Here is a 17,644-nt window from a genome sequence, read left to right on the forward strand (position 1 = left end):
CTTCGCCCTTTTCTGTTTCCCTTCCACCATCAATTTCTTCTCCTCTCTCTCTCTCTGCCTCTCTTCAACTATTTCTATTCCTTTCTGCATTCTAATTCATTTCCTGTATCCACTCATATTTACATGTATTTTGAATATTTTTTGAATTTTTTATTGATCAGTGAGTATCGATTTAAATTTATTTATGATATACTTTGTTACATATAGGCCTATGTCTATATTGAAATTTGTTCATAGTACTATAAGTTATATTTACCTTGTTACTGATGATTTTGTTTGAAATGTAAACTTTTGCAATTCGGCTTTTGCTGCAAAGAAAGTATTTTTAATAAACCATTTTGAATTGAATTGAATTGAATCTCATAAAAATATACAGGCATAACAAAACATTACCATAGACAAGCAAAGCTATTTTCATTGGTTGCCTTTTATGGCAATAAACAAGGATTGACAATTCAACGTTGTTATTCCTGTGTAATTTTCCTGAGGTGTCATATGAAAAAAAGCAGAAAAGGAACGATAAAATGCTGTGGGTTCCTCGTTGAAGTTCAAATACAATCTGAAAAATATTTTGGTAGACTTTTCTTGAATTGGTCCCACTCAACCAAACATGAAATACATTATGCCATATGAGTTACATCATAATAATGAAGGGATATATGTGACATTGAAACACCCATTGTTCTTGATTTCAATTTTCCGAGACACTCGTCATTGTTCTAATTAAAATTCAGTGAAATAATATTGTCATAAAGTCCTGTGTGAAGTATGTTTTACTACACGATGTGCGTTTGTAAACTGCACGCGTGCCTAGCCAGAGCTAGGTAGGGGCTAACTTTAGTTTAAGCACAGTACTTAGCCAAAAAGACAAGTATCAAATTGAATACCAGCCAGTCACTAAAGTTTAGATTTTATTTTACATTCGCAAAATTCAAAGTGTATGATTGACAACTGAACTGAACTTGAAATAAAGAAATGTTAGAAACAGTTTGAGGTAGAATGGTATAATTTATCTGAATCATTATGCAACAAACAATAATATAAGGAGTAGTAAAAGACAATGAACATCTTTATATATATATCTCACATTATGCTCATAGATGTGGCCAATGTCATTGGAGTAAGACAATAATGGTAATAGTTATGATCTAAAACAAAGTTAATCTTTATGGCAGATTCGAATTGCACTCTATCAAATAGCATTTTGAATACCAAAAGCTTTCATAAGTGTACTAACTGTGCACTCAATATAAAATATACTTCATGATGTATCTAACTAATACTCCATTCTCATCTACTTTCTTAAACCAGTTTAATGGAAACCAGTTTAATGGAAGCCAGTTTAACATGTAATTGGGATGCTCGAAGCAGTCTTGGAAGCAATCTTAAGTAGTCTTCAAACTGGTTTAAGTTTGGATAAGGACACAAACAACCAGTCTTTGGGTGCCCTACTCAGTATCCACAGTGTGAAGAATACTAATGACTGTGTTTATGCAGCAATTTCAAGTTTTACCCAAAACATGTGGCCCCACTGAGGGTGTTCCCATAGCAACAAGATTACTTTACGTGAAGTGATTCTGGAAACCAGTTCAGGAGCCGGTGATGAGAATGCATGCAAAAAGACCCTCTAAACTGGTTTCCTAAACTGATTTAAGGGAAACCAGTCCAAACAAGTACATGACAACAAGGTCATTACCTGTCATACAAACAATGATTAAGTTTTTTTCTTAAAATGAGTGATTAGTTTGTTGGATGTTTTTAAGAAAAATCAACCAGTATTTTTATTCCTTGAGGCTTGCCTTAGCAAAAAAGCTAGCCTAACCGTAACAGCCTCCACCTTGTCCTCAGCCTTAGCCTCAGGGTAGGTCCTCAGATGAAGCCAGGTGAAACAGAGAAGGCCAGGGGGTAAAATATACAGATATGCTTGATATTTTCTTTATTGATTGTAACTTTTGGTAATACATCTTTTAAGGCATTACATTTGTTATTTTTTCCATTACCATATCTTTATCGTTATTCTTATTCATGACTGTCATTTTATTTGTCTTCACGCTATATTTCTACCAAGTGCATCAGTTGGTTGGGTGGAGGAACCATTAGATTACAGTGATTAAGTTTGCTATCCTCTTCCCTGGCCGCCAACCGATGCACTGGAAGGACTGCCAACAAATATTGATATTCTATGTAATTTCACGTAGTAATATTGTAAGAAAGTATTAACTTTAGTACTTTGTAAATTCCCATGATCAAATTCCTTTGCAAAGTTGCAGACGTATAAATATATTCTAGCTATCTACTCAACTAGCTTGTCTGATTAAAATGACCAGCCATTCTTCTAATACCATAGTAAAAATCAGAAGGTCTGTGAATTTTGATTTCTTCCAATTTTACATCGAAATTATTTAAATTGTTTTCAAGATTAACCTTACTCGGCAAGACTTTCTCTTCTCTTGATTGGACATTCAAATGACTATTTAAAACATTTCTCTCAAATGAGGGTGCTGGAACTAAATCAGTTTCATGCAAGCATCCATATTTCCTTTTCCTATCAACTTGATTGGTGGTGCAAGTTCTGTCCATGATCACATTAGATTCTGTCACACTCACAGACAATGTCATTTGGGGTGATTTGAGGGGATACTCAGGTGTCATTTCACTTCCCGGATTCGAAGCATTGATCTTTATCTGACTGTTTGATGTACAAGGATGACAACTGGATGCTCTGCCTTTGACAGTTGATGATTTGCACTGCAATGGAGTAGTTGCTTCAGAGCTGTCCTTACAAGGAATATGCATCTTATCATCTTTCATAGCTACATCTTCATTCATCATTTGGCAAGCATTATTTGGGCTATTGCAAGCTGATCTAGGGTTCGTATTTAAAGATGCCTGGTGGCTATACAAATCAGGAGATGACTCTTTCATGCAATGACTTCCACGTTGCATGAGTTGTTCATCAAAAGCCATCATCTCGGAACTGCCTTGATCACTCTCCTTTACCAAAGAATCATCTGACTGAATCAACATAGCTGGAGTGTTTTTAAAGAACACCTGCTTTGAACTCACAAAGCCCGGCCTTCTGTGCTTGACTAGTCCATCTCCGGAGATGCCTCTTGCTATTTTGGCCTCTGTACTTCGTATCCCACAATCCCTTGGATGAGAGCTTGAGACGCTTTCTGATTGACACAATGACTTCCTGTCACATCGCTCCCTTATCAATGACTGCTTGGCAAGCAGCCACTTCCCGCAAGCTGTGTTGTATCTCTCCTTCTGTCTCTCCAAGGCGATGTCTTCTCTCCGTGGTCCCACTATCTCCTCAATGTCCATCAGTCCCTGGAGACTCGGATCATCAAAGTGCTTGAAAGGGCATCCCCCTTCCTCACCATACCCAAGCTGCATCATCTAAAGGGCAAAGAAGTGAGAAACTGCCAACATCTCTTTATAGTGAAAAGGGATTTGTGTTTTAAAATGGACAATTAAGTGAATGTACAAAGATGGATAACCCCCCAAAATAATAATAAAATAAACTGATATAGTTATAAGGGCAAATCTCACTTAGTGTTGAAAGTAACTTTATAAAGCAAGTGCAGACCCAGGGGGGGGGGGGGTGCTCGCACCCCATACAAATTGCACACAAAAGAATAGTCGAAAATGCCCTCATTAGGGAGCGATTACCATTTTTTATGCTTGTCTAATTTTGGGGCCAAACGCATCCTCTCTTTCAAAAGAAATCCTGGATCCACGGCTGTAAAGCCCATATTTCTTTTAAACAATATTTTTACATGTAGATGTACTGTAATACATTGTCACTTTAATTTAAATTTGAGTTTCAATTCAATGAGGTTTCGATATTTCAATTTTATTTAACATTGGAGAGGTGTTTTGCCGCAGTGGATAAGTGTCCAGACTATGTACCACAGGGTTCAGGGTTCCAATCCCACCACAGCACCCGCATTAACTGGCAGCGTGATCAGTGATCATCCACATTTGCCACTCTTCACCCAGGTCTAGTAAATGGGTACCCCTGAGGAAAGAATTCTGTAAATGCTTGGAAACTTAGCTGTGCTTAGCTGTGGTAAATCCAAGATAATGCAGTGCTTAGAAACATTGTATCAAAGGGGAATCCAAAACAAATAAAAACTTGTTGTTAGAGAAAAAGAAAAATCGGACAAGATGATAGGTGAAAGTTTGAACAATATCCGACAAACAATACAAAAGTTGTGAATTTTTAAAAGTTGTAAATATTAGTAATCACTATACCCGTGGAGATTTCAAATTGGCTGCATATGTGATGTCAAAGTGATGTAAGGCAAGGACTCCAATGCTTAAAATGGCTAAAATGTAAATTTTTCAAAAATTTTACTGAAAATCATATTTTTCTTTCATGAGGGCATAAAACAATACCAGATTACTGCCCAGGGAAATGAGTATTTAGGAGAAAACCACAAATCTGTGATAATTAAGTAGAAGGCCTATGGGGAAAGTCGTCCTTGTCCCTTGTCAAAATTTACTAACCCAGTTGCCAATTTGAAATCTACACAGTCTTAGGGATCTCAATTTTAAAATGGCCATAACTTTCTTGCTGCTTGTCCGATTTCTTTCAAACTTTCACCGTTCTGTTTTACTTATTTTCTCCATTCCAAAACATTTTATGACCAAGGCTGGATTCCCCTCTGAATGTCATATGAGTGTCGCTTATTACTATTATCATCACTGTTGTTACAAGTAACTTTGCCTATTAAGTTGAATCGATTGAGGCCACAGACTTTGGCAAATATTCAAATTATATTGTACAACACCTACTTAGTTTTTTGTATGCGAGCAAATGGGAGACTGAATGTAAAACATTCATACCGTTACACACATGATGTACCATCCAAAATTTGTAGATTCATTGATCTTAAGACATGTCACCATGCTGTGCAAGCACTTATTCTTTCTCGGTTAGATTACTGCAATAGTTTATATACTTTTTTGTCAGCTAGGGATAGAAGAAAACTTGAGGTTATTCAGAATCGTGCCGCTCGATTAATTTTTGGCTTTGGATCCCGAACTCATACTACACCCCTACTTTAAGGAACTCCACTGGCTACCTCTATTCCAACGTATTTAATTTAAAGTAAGTTTATATGTATACAAAACTCTAAATCAATTGGCACCTGAATATCTTAATAATACCATCAAATTATACACACCCTCTCGTAATCTTCGTTCAATCACTGACACATGCAGACTTTGCATTCCCTTGTCAAAACTCTCCTCTGCCGAAAAACGTTTTGCTGTAGCAGCTGCCAAGACTTGGAATGCTATCCCTCTTTCTATAAGAAATGCTTCCAGTGTTCTTGGCTTCAAATCTTCCCTTAAGACATACCTTTTTCCTCAATAATTAATTTCCCTTTTTATCTTGAATATTGTAGTTATTAAATTATTATTCATGTTAAATTATTCATACATTGTACGCGCTATGGTACAAAATATACCATTGCACGGCTTTAGGAGGTGACGTCACAATACGATTCATCATTGCCCTCAGTGAAAAATGAAGGTGAAAGACGTGTATAGCCTGCTGGCTAAATGCACAATGCTGCCCGAGGTCATGTGCGCTTGTGGGATTTTACTTTTCACTTTCAAAATTGCCTCCTTTTCATAGATTACTGCAGGGAAAAACTCTTGTTTTTTCATATTTTCGCTAAAGTCCAAGGCATTGTACAACACAAATAGCAAACATTCTTATTTGTGCAATGGTGCGAGATTTCACATTCGATGAAAGAAAGAGACGCTCTATCCAACTCGGCTAACGCCTCGTTGAATACAGCATCTTTCTTTCACCTCGTGCAAAATCTTGCACCATCGCACTCATGCCTATTCGCTATTTGTATAATAGTAGGCTGTAAATGCAAGTTTACTTGTATTAATTACCTGAATTGCCTTGCAGCTGTGAGCTCTGTAGTTAGTCTTTGAGCCTTTCAACCCATACAGGTGTCTGATGCCGTAGGTGTATCGTCTTTCATCCTTGACCCACGAGTGCTGGCATCCTCCACCTTGGTTCTCGTGGCAAGAAGGTGGCTTACAGTATTCCCTCTTCCAGAAATGGATGGCATCATCAACAGGGAGACCAATACTCTTCAAGAAGAGTGTATATTGGATCTGAATGATACATCAAGCATAAAAAGGTGACAAGCTTATTAATCATAACTATGGATTCAATTTTAAGAGCATAGATAAAGAACAGTACAGCCCATGTTGTATATAATCAACATATCAAATATAAAACAAGAGTGTCGCTAAGGCGAGCACATAATACACCTGCCTGTAAGGCAGAAAATGCAGTTATTGGTCAAGCAAGAAAAGTGGAAGGTGGCGACTTCATCTTTGACCTTCTGATCTCAAAATCAATAGAACTGCTGGGATCTATGCTAGTATCATACACACCAAATTATATGAGCCTAGGTTAAGTTAAGCTTAAGTAATCACGTTTAAAAGGACTTAAGAAGGGTAAGATGAAAATATGTCAGTGTGACCTTGACCTTTGGACCTCAAAATCAAAAGGCTTCCTGGGATCCATGCTAGTATCATACACACAAAATTATATGAGCCTAGGTTAAGTTAAACTGATGTTATCGCATTTACAAGGACTGCAGAAGGGTAAGATGAAAACATGTCATTATGATCTTGACCTTTGACCTTTTGACCTCAAAATCAATAGGCTTCCTGGGATCCATGCTAGTATCATACACACCAAATTATATGAGCCTAGGTTAAGTCAAACTAAAGTGAAGTTATTGCGTTTACAAGGAAAAGTTAACGGACAGACGGACGGACACCGAGCGTGATACCATAATACGTCCCGTCTACGACGGGCGTATAAAAATGGAAGCATGCCATCATATGTCCCAAACCATGTAGCATCATCTCCTTCAATGACAAAACATCGAAGTTCAGTACAGTCGGGATGACATGATGAGAAATATAAATGAGATGGCTCTGCAATGTGCAAATTTGTTTGGGTTAAAACAGTATCATTAGAGAACATGTGCAAACCATCAATTAAACTCTCATTTGTTGATCACAAATAAAGATTACAGATGCAAGCTTACTCTTGAAAAATGGCGTAGACGGTGCTTCCTCCTCAGCGACCGATGAAGATGGCTCATACACGGAGGGAAAAGTTGATGAAGGTGGTCTATATCACACTCATGGATAGTATTGCTATCTCCTGTTGAAAAATTGAAATGAAAATCTTTACTTTATAACCTATCAAAGTGCAAGAACTAACTTACAAGTACAGAAGTAGAAGAATAAGAAAGAGGAGAAGTAGAATAAGAAGGAGAAGGAGAAGAAAAAGAAGAAGGGGAGGAGGAATAGAAGAAAAGGAGAATTATTTTAGTATGGGGTTAGGGATAGTACAATGTTGTTAACGATAGTCGTTTAAAAACTGGGAAGAAGAAGATGATGAAGAAAAAGAAGAAACATTATAGCATTGGGAAAAAGAGAGTCTGGATTAATGATATTCCAGGGTTAAGAAGCCACAATGAGAAAAGAGTATGGGTTATTGCTTTTGTCTTTGTGACTGGGAAACGAAAATGGATTACCTGGAGCAGAGATGTTATTGCTTCTGAGTCCTGACTGAGATCTAAGATAAGATGCATGGACCTCTGTTGAGATCTTCCTCATCCTATAATCATCCAGGAAACGACTGGGAACATGACGTGCAACCCTGATTCCCTCACGCAGAATATCCTCAAACATGGCTGCCATTACAACATGGAGACTCCAGAATGGCACAAAGGCAACACCCCTGTGTACGATCACCTGACGAGAGGCCACCAAACACAGGGCATGTTGAAAAGGAACAGCAAAGACACTGGATGAATAGTCCATGTAAAGCTTCACTGCCTGTTTCCAGGATCCGGCAGCCTCAAGAATCGCGTCCAAGACATGCAGGAGATTACTGACAGCGATTGAGAACGCCTCATGGGATCTTGATATGGATGTAAGGGTCCGTTGCGGGAAAGCCGATTGGGCGGGTATGGCAGAGCTTAGTTCATGATGTCTTTGGAGTCTGCAGAGGAAGCGATGGGTGGCTTTCAAGAATTTCACAAGTTCGTCCGAGATCATACAGGAGAACCTGTGGCAGAAGAGTTCTGTCTCAGCCTTCAACAAGAAAGTGGACAGCTCTGCATCAGAACTGCATATGAGTCTGGTAGGAGCAAAAGACATGTACTGTACTGTTACTTTTCTTCAGAATGAAATTTGTTCAGTGTCAAGCATGCAACCAAAAGAGGTGACTAGTTACCCAGAAGCAGCGGTTAAGAGTAGGATAATAATATCAATAACAGTACATCTTGGATGAGAATATTTCTAGACGACTGTCACTAAATCAATGTCTTATTATCATCACTACCAAAGTATATATTAGAGGGATTATATTTGCATTTTTTGTTAAATTTCAAATTGAAAAGTAATAGAAGTAAATCTAAAGGCAACCGCACACCTTACGATTGGTCTACGACTCAAGTTTGGAATAAAACGTAGTAGAATTTGATGCTAATATTGAGACTTGAAATATCTTACTGGGTTATGTTCAAAATCATTGTACGAATACCTATATTCGAATCTGTGACTATGCTATCATCCTTCTTAGAATAAAAGCAAATTTAATATCTAGTCGTAATGACGTCATAGCAGTCGTACAATTGGCTACGATTTGAAACTAATTTGGCTTTTACTCCAAAATAAAGGCTTGCAATCTTTCAAAATGGTTATACTTGTATTCTTTCAATTAATATTAACCTCATATAAAATTATATGTTCCATTCACATTTTCAGAAATGAGCAAAATGCGGTTTGTTCCAAAATCGGATGGCGAACAGTCGTAAGGTGTGCGGTGGCCTTAAGGGTTTCAATAATCCAGTCTTAATCCAGTCTTGACCCAGTAAGCAGGGGTGGCGGCCACATTTGCCTCACACTCATAAAATTAACTTTTCCTCTCTATTTCTCTTTTCCAATCAGCGCATCCTTCATATCAGACCCAATCCTCCTACTCTTCTCCTACCTTCTCTTCGTCCATAAATTACCAACCAATCTTACTAACACTAAATAATATCATTAATTTTGGACATCAAAGTGGTATTTCGAAAAGGTTTCAAAAATTGGGTTTTATTTCCCAGTTGCATGCGGCATATAACCCATCATGATCAGAAGATGCACACTTTTGCGTATCATCAATAAGATTATGTGTTAGAGACTGCATGCGCATTGACATTTAAACATGATTCCAAGTCAATTAAAGTCTTTGTGAAACACCTCCTGGGTCCCGCACCACAAAGGTTAGCGATTGATTGTACGCTTGATTTTCACGATTGATTGCACATTGTAGTCAATGCAATCAATCGTAGAGAAATGTTCTACGATCGTTGCTAAGCTTTGTGTTACGGGCCCCTGGTCCAGAGTCCTCTGCAAGTTTTCACTCACCGTAATAAAAAGTGTGAAATTCTGTCTTTCTTAGAACCCTCTATGAGGCAATCAGAGTCCACAGCAGTCGCGCCCTTCTCCAAGAGTTCCTGGAAATCCGTTGCTTCGGCACAATTCACGACTTCAACCAGAAAGTTCACCCGCCTCAGGGCATAAACTCGCAACTTCTCAAGGGTTCCAAATCCATCCGGTGGCTTGATGTAATATGCCATCTTGGTGCAGCTGAGGTTTTGTCATCTTCCTTTGTGCTAATCTCTGTGCACATCCATTCCTCTGTTGAATCAGAAAACATTTTATGTTTACCAAAGGGAAACAAAAAATTCGAAATCAATGCAAATTGCCATGCATCAGAGTAGATTGCATGATAATACTCCAATACAGAGATGCCAACCCTACAGGATGGTTTTTAGGATTGACTCAGGAATATTTACATTTGCCAGGAACAAAAAGAGGTGTTTTCAGGGATACATAGCAACGCAGCATATTTTTGTGCGAAAATGGGCAAAAATGCACATTAAATAATCAATCACTCTTAGAACTCTATTATAAGTAGAATGCCTTTGACAGTCTCGCCACTCATCCTACGAACGAGGTTATAATATAACCTCGTTCTCGGCTGTATACCTCTCTATTGTTAAAATATACATTGGTCATTTTCCCCCCATCTGTTGCCCAAAGCATCGCGAATCAGTTCATACTTGAACTGATCCGTTGATGTAAACTGTTATTTTGACAGATATGACTTTAAATTAATAAATATGATATAAAAAATGAATAAAAACTCACCGATTTCTCAACGTGAACCTCATCCATCTGCCTCCATTACGTCTATTGTGTTCGACAGTGACAAATCGAAAAAGAAAAAAGAACTCACGAAACCATAGAGGCTCATCAACCCGTTTGGACCACTGACCATTGATGTTTCGACGAAACTTTGCTTGTAATGAATTCTGGTAAGGAAGTCTTGATAGCCTCAATCAAGACAAATTTGCAATTTTGTTTCATGTTTATACAAAGTCAAAAGTGATACTAGTAGTTGTGAAAGTGGAATGAAATAAGACATTTTTGTATGAAATAAAAAAAAATTAAGGAGAAATTCAGTTGTTTCGATTTTGTTAATTTTCTGTTATGGGACTCTTGATGAAAAAGCCCCTTATTCTTTTCTAATTAATGAACCTGACGATAGAAATACTTTTCACAAAGTTAGGCATTAATTTCCAAATTATTATGTAACAGAAATTCAGAATAACAAACTTTACTGTGGGTCTAATCAGGGGAGAATCCAGGATTTTCCATAGGGGGAGGGGGTGGTTTCTTTTACAGAAAAAAATAACAAGCTCCCCCCCCCCCCCCGTGAAGGAGATTTATGTAACGAATAATTTCACAATTATGATTTGATTTTGATTTATTTGATTTAGTTATTTATTTATTATGATAACAGCTCCTCGCTATACAGTATGAAGTTTCAAGTTTGTTTTCATTGATTTAAAATCCTAACCTAAAGGATTTTCATTAAGAAATAAATAAAATAAAAAATCACTTACCACAATAAAGGCCTATTTAGGGGTAGATCACAATTTTCAAGGGGAGGGCGGGAAAGTTTCAAGTTAATTTAATTGATTTCAAATCCAAACATAAAGGATTACAATCAAATTAAATTAACAGTACAAATTATCAAACAAAATGGATGCAAAATAAATGTGTTCTATGGCTTTCGAGGGGGTGGGCACGAGCCTGATGTGCTCCCCATCCTGGATAAATAAAAGAAACTCATTAAAAAGAATTGGAACGTAATTATGTTCTGTTTTATCACTTTGTCTTGAGTTTCTTGCCCCTTCCATTCTTTTCACATTTCAGCCTTTACCCATATTAATTTCAGGATGGTACAAAATGTTGGCTTACAAAAGTGATATGATGATGAATATTCCATAATAATATGAAAAATAATAGAAAACCAAAATAATAATATTAATAATTAACCCTTACAATGATAGTACTCAATAAAAGAGAGGCATCGGGGATCGAGAAAAGAAGCAATAACCCCCCCCCCAAAAAAAAAAGGCATCATATTTCCTTTCAGCATACGACAAGATACAGTTCATTATAGAATAAACTAAGCTGATGGCGCTAAAATTATTCTGATGTATAAAATAATAAAAATAAAATATTGTGTGTCAGGGGAGAAAGAGACTACTATCGCTGGATCTTGGATTTCCGAAATAGAAGCATCACCGGAAACAGGTATCTGTGGTGAGAAGCATTTTTATACAGCTTTGTAGAGGACAGTGGTGTGGTCGCTTCCGTTAGCTTTCTTTAATTGAGCACAAGAGGGCGCGTTACATCCTCTACGTAGAAGTCTATGCGCTGCTGAGGATCATGACAAATTTCATCATACATTCTGACGATTTACCGAAGAGTCCTCGAATAATTGACAAGATATCGTTGAGTCCAAGATAAATTCCAGCAACAACGGAAGGAAGATCAACGTTTGGTTCGGGGGGAAAGACTGGTAAGTCAAACTCTCTTACTTTTACATTTTTTATCACAAATTTTGTCTATGAGTACGCCTCACATACCTCTAGTCCCATCCCCTACCTTTTGCTGTTTGGCAAATGGTCGGGGATGACGAGTGAGTCTCGCCTGCATTTATGCAATTCAATATATACAGGAGATGTTAACAGTATCTTCAGTATCATACCAATAAAGGCATCATCATTATAATAGTAATTATTTATAATCATGTATTAAATTTTACAATTTGTTAAATAATAATTTTTATCTATAAATTCTTCTTCAAAACGGCATTTTGTTACATCGATAATGGATGGTACGTCATGACGAAGCGATTCAAGGGTCAAGTCTATTGTATTTGCATTGTTGGCAACCGGATCGAGGGATCTACACAAGATCGGTCTGGTAAGAAACCTCTCATTTTTGCCATTCATAGTGAAATAATTTTTATCCCTTCATATGCATTAGGCGTATGATTGTTCATAGACTAATATCACATACAAACCGATTTCACCCTGTAAACATGGATTTCCTAGGGAAATCCATCCGGGTGTGTAGGTCTTGCTTATGCATATGGAAAGAGTTTCAAGGCTCCGTGATGAAGAAGTATATGTCAAAATATTTTTAAATATCATCACGGAGTCCTCACCCTCAAGCCAGGGATCGCTACACTCCTAACGTTACAGTAAACAGACGGGCGTATAAAAATCAAGCATTTGTTCTGCAGAACAAGAGAAAATACGCCAAACATTAATTGCCAACCTTATTTTACCACACAGGAAGTAGTAACCAACAGAGAACAAGGTTATAATATCATTATAAGTAACCTAATTTGTTCATTGATTGACTGTCACTATCATATCGAGAGGCATGAAACCGACACGCACATGCACGTCTCGTATCGTCGCGTCGAAAACGGCCAGACCTGCCCCGCCGCCTCTCCTGCTCAGATCCGGTTACACTGACTCAGACTCAGTCTCTCTCAGACTCACTATACCGTACTCACAAATATTGGTCACTGTCCGACTCCAAGGAAGCACGAAAGATTGAAAGTTGTGACCGAAGGGCCAGTTGACAGAATATGTGCTGTAATGCCAATAAAAATCACGAAATTAATTTACATTTACCACCATTCCCGTGTTTCTCCCATGTTTCTTACCTGGGCAAATTCCCGAGAAGTCCCTTTCTACCTTTCTAATTTATTGGAAATTGTATGGCACGCCAAAATTGGTTTCTAAATTAGAATGAATACAGAATTAAATGCAGTTGATGACTGATGATCACAGTCGTACAGCACATGTACATTTGGCTAAAAGCGAATATTTCCACACTTTGAATATAAATGTCCGTTTAATGTACGTATGGATTACATTCAATCCTTTGTTCAAATAACAAGACAATATTATTAGGAGTTCATATTTTGGCGCTTCATGCGAAATATGTCAAAATATGAACTCCTAATTTGAGATCAAATTGTTTTGGATGAGACTTTGAAAATGAAGCAATTAGAAAAGATCTGTATTTAACTTTGTTTTGTTTTTTATAATAAATTTGCGCTCATAAATTAAATTCCATTAAAGATTAAATCATGAAAGAAATAATGGATAATCTGTCATACATGTTGTTTGTTTTTCTTTTTTTTTGTATTTATTTATTATTTTTAAGGGGCCTTTGATGATTACCAGTGTTTGTTTTTGTTTTGTTTTTTGCTGTCGAAATAATGTAAATTCGTAATGATAATATAGTGTAGAAAGTGTAACCCCCCCAAAAAAAAATGTTTCAATTAAGATATTTTGTTGTAAAAAAATTCACTATTTCACTAAAGTAGGCCTAATGAAAATGTGAATGCCATAATTTTGTAATTCATAAGTCTGTATTCATAATTGGTAGACGTACTTTTAACCCTAGCTAGATTTAAACATGGAATGAATGGTAAGCGTGTGTGATCGCAAGGAAATTTAAATTCAAAGTGTGGAAATATTCGCTTTTAGCCAAATGTGCAAGTACGCCTTTTTTTATTGCTTCATTTTCAAAACTTCATCCAACTTAACAATTTGATCTCAAAGTGGAAGTTCCCTTAAAATGACCCGTACTTCCTTCGAGGAAATGAAGGTCATTTTCGTCCCGAAATTTTACGAGCAAAAAAAAAGCTTGCCTATAAACTGAAGGTTTTGCTTGCTTCGACGAAATGAAGGTCTTTAATTTCGTCCCGAGAAATTTGACAAGCCGGCCCCCCCCCAAAAAAAAATAGGGGGTTTCTGTAATAATATACATTTACAATTTTCCATTTTTTCACACCTTCCAGAATTCCTGGGGGTGCTGCCTATGAAAAATAATACACGCAGCACCCCACGCTTCTCATCAGGGCCATGTACACTCTAAAAAAATGAAGTGCTAAAAATAGCTCTTATGGAGCTTGCATAGTGACTGCACTTCGAAGTGCTGATTTTTCTTGTTCAAATTTGAACCATCACCACTCCGAAGTGCAGTTACTATACACACTCCTTATAGAGCTAATTTAGCACTTCATTTTTTAGAGTATAGGCCTAGCTATATGGTATCTCACTTAACTGAAATTTGTAATATAGTGTATCATGATGAGGATATCCAATTAATGCGAGCGCGAAGTGCGAGGCAGCTGAAAATGTTTAATATTGATCAGACCTGAAAATTTTACTTTCTAACGGCATTCTCAGCATTTCCACATATTGAATTGATGCGAGATGAAAGCTCGATCGAGCGGAAATTTATAATTTATTGACCTAGCTGAGAACGGGAACAGAGAGTCCTGTTTATGACTCCCGGTTATGACTGTTTGCTGTGGTCGACTCACGAGGAGGATAGGCCTCCATATCTCACCCCAACCGAATAATGCGAGCGTGAAGCCCGAAGCTGAATTTTTTTGATATTCTGACCTCAACTTAATTGACATTCTAAGTACTTTTGTATCAATGATAGGATTATTGATGCAAGCGAGAAGCGTGAGCTGAAATACTGACCAGAAAACAGGAGAAGTTAACTGTATATAGGACTGTTTGCAGCCCATGAGGAAGATAGGTTTTAACCATCACATAAGGCGAGCGCGAAACGCGAGCTGATTTTTTTTTTAATATTCTAACTTTAAAATTGGACATTGATCAGGAAGGGTAGATCTAAATAAATTATGTAACATTCCAACCTGATAATTAGACAATTTTTCTAATTACACTTTTTTAAAGTACATATTAGCGCAAAGCTAATAGTTTTGTCGATATAGACGTAATAACAGGACATTGCACACATTTCTTTTGTAATTTTTGATCGGTATCTAATTTAATATATGCGAGCTGGCAATTCTTGATATTCCCATTTGAAAAATGACATTATTAAGCATGTGTTTGATAATAATAATAATAATAATAATGGTAATAATAATAATGATGATGATGATGATAATAATAATAATAATAATAATAATAATGATGATAATAATAATAATAATAATGATAACAATGATAATAATAATAATAAAAATAAAAATAATAATAGGCCTATCCAATAAACATTGCAAACGCGAAGCGCTAAGTTTTTTGTGCATGGTTAAGACCTAAAAATTGGATACTCTATTCACTTTTGGTAATAATTAATGCATGGATGGGTGTCTTGATTAAGAAAAGATGCGAGCGCAAAGAGCGGGCTGAAAAATGTTAATATTCTCACATGAAAACTGGACATTGCAAACGAGTAAATGGGAGTGTGAAGCATGCATAAGCTGAAATTGTTGATATAGTACCGACTCAAAAGGGAACACATTAGCTTTTGCTGGGCAACGTACTCACCTATATAGGCCTACATTGAATCAGAAAACAGGGTTAAAGGGATATGCGCCGGGTTGAAAATAATATTTCATTTTCATTTCATTTCGTTTATTTCCATTTTCAACAAATACAGTTTATTTTGTACATTTTAACATATAAATAACAAAACATATTTCAAGTATTCCTGTACAAAAATTATATTCAAGATTATTACATATCAGGTTGGAAATGGAGGAGGCTGCTAAAAGGCGGAGCTTGTAGAGTGCAGCCTCCTAATAAATATTATTGTAGTTGCATAGCGTATAAAAATCAATTTAACAGTATCAATATGATTTAACAGAAAAAGAAAAATCGGACAAGGAATAACAAAGTTATGGCATTTTAAAGATTTACACTATTCCGGTTAATAAGCAGTTCTATATAGGCGTGTCTTCATGAATATCCAATGAGCAAACTGATGATTTCATATCCCCACTTGTTCTTGTGTATTCTATTATATGAAATTAGTTTTATTCAAACATGTTTCTACCAAAAACTTAAGAAATTGGATTGATAACTGATTATATTTTTTATTGCTGCAACTTATTTGATTATAAAGGAGACACATTATTCACACGTGTATGAAAAAAACGAAACAATAAGTATGATTTCATGTACTAGTATAAGAAAAAGAAAAGTAGGGGATGTGACATCATCAGCCCATCTAATGAATATTCATGATTACGTGCATATAATTATTTTCACAAAATATTGCTAAACTTTAAAATGCAATAACTTTGTTATTTGTTGCCCGATTTTGATAAAATTTTCAGCATTTTTCTTAATGAATTTTACTCCATTTATTTGGATATAAATATTTTCGGCCCGGAGGACCTCTTTGAGCCTATACAAGCTTACGTGAAAAGGTTATACATTTCACCCTATCGTGAAAAAAGAATGATGGGGAATGGCCTATGTCATCACCACTAATAATTTATGGTCGAACATCATTATATTTATGATGAATCTGAATTATATGGCAAGCATGATATTAATGATAACGAGGGAGTACAAGAGGATCATGATCATGATGATAGCAGTATTGATTTTCGTATATACGCATGACGACCATCATTTTATTTCCTCGCAATTTCCCAATGTTGAATGAAACCATTCCTTTCAGTAACTGTTAGAACAGATCGATGGACACGGCCCTGTATGGGAACGATGGTTTGGAAGAAAAAAAATCGACAAGCAAAAAAAGGGGAGGGGGGGGTTAAACTGCAGTGATTTGGGTCAGCACCCCCGAACCCCATGGCCATGTCGATGGAGAGAAAAAAAAAACTACAGGATGAAATAGAAAAACATATATATTTATGTTGTTTTTTATATGGCATCTGAAAAAAATGATACCCCTCGCTGCAATCAAGTGCATAGGTTTGCCCCCTATATTTTACCGCACATTTGAATATCACTCCACGTTTGTTAGTTTTGTTTATTAAGGGCCATGATGTAAATAAGTGGAGAGCATATAAAAAAAATGAGAATAGACGTTTCAAATAGTGTAAGGAAAATAAACAAAAACAGACAAGAGTCCTCAGAATGGTTCATTTTCAGGTAAATTTGTCAAAAATTTCAGCTCGCACTTCGCGCTCGCATTATTGACCTACTCCTTACGAAGTACAGTCATGTATAACATAATATAATTAAAACATCCGTCTAACGGATCACCTCCCCCTGGCGTGTAAGACATGGGGCTTTGGGGCCAAAGTGTTTCACAACCAAGAAAGAAAAGGAGAAAGGGGTGTAATATGATTATTATATAACGCCAAAGTCTATCACAAAATTAGATTTTTGTATCACATAGGTTAAAATTTGCTGCG

The 17,644-nt window shown here is 36.5% G+C and overlaps 1 protein-coding gene across 4 annotated transcripts; it reads right to left on the reverse strand.

Annotated features, from left to right (window-relative positions):
• Window positions 1–988: 988 nt before the first annotated feature.
• Window positions 989–13,275, reverse strand: LOC129261920 (uncharacterized). Of its 4 annotated transcripts, none has more exons than XM_064101613.1 (6): window positions 13,145–13,275; window positions 9,475–9,747; window positions 7,593–8,200; window positions 7,098–7,216; window positions 5,920–6,147; window positions 989–3,402 (listed from the first exon to the last, which is right to left on the reverse strand). In XM_064101613.1, the coding sequence occupies exons 2-6, from the start codon at window positions 9,684–9,686 to the stop codon at window positions 2,302–2,304; spliced, it is 2,268 nt and encodes a 755-aa protein (XP_063957683.1). In that variant the 5' UTR covers window positions 9,687–9,747; window positions 13,145–13,275; the 3' UTR covers window positions 989–2,301. The 4 variants fall into 4 exon arrangements, with proteins under 4 accessions (XP_063957683.1, XP_063957694.1, XP_063957703.1 ...); XM_064101624.1 differs by having other exon boundaries at window positions 13,113–13,174; XM_064101633.1 differs by having other exon boundaries at window positions 12,992–13,150.
• Between the last annotated feature and the right edge of the window lie 4,369 nt (window positions 13,276–17,644).

This window comes from Lytechinus pictus, chromosome 1 (genome assembly GCF_037042905.1).
Source record: "Lytechinus pictus isolate F3 Inbred chromosome 1, Lp3.0, whole genome shotgun sequence".
Taxonomy (NCBI): Eukaryota; Metazoa; Echinodermata; class Echinoidea; order Temnopleuroida; family Toxopneustidae; genus Lytechinus; species Lytechinus pictus.

Excerpts from the sequence above, each read along its gene's own strand:
- LOC129261920 (XM_064101613.1), bottom strand. The coding sequence starts at position 9,686 with ATGGCATATTACATCAAGCCACCGGATGGATTTGGAACCCTTGAGAAG. Across the intron at positions 8,201-9,474 it reads ATTTCACACTTTTTATTACG|ACTCATATGCAGTTCTGATG; the intron begins GTGAGTGAAAAC and ends TGCTCCTACCAG. Across the intron at positions 3,403-5,919 it reads ACAGCTGCAAGGCAATTCAG|ATGATGCAGCTTGGGTATGG; the intron begins GTAATTAATACA and ends TTTGCCCTTTAG.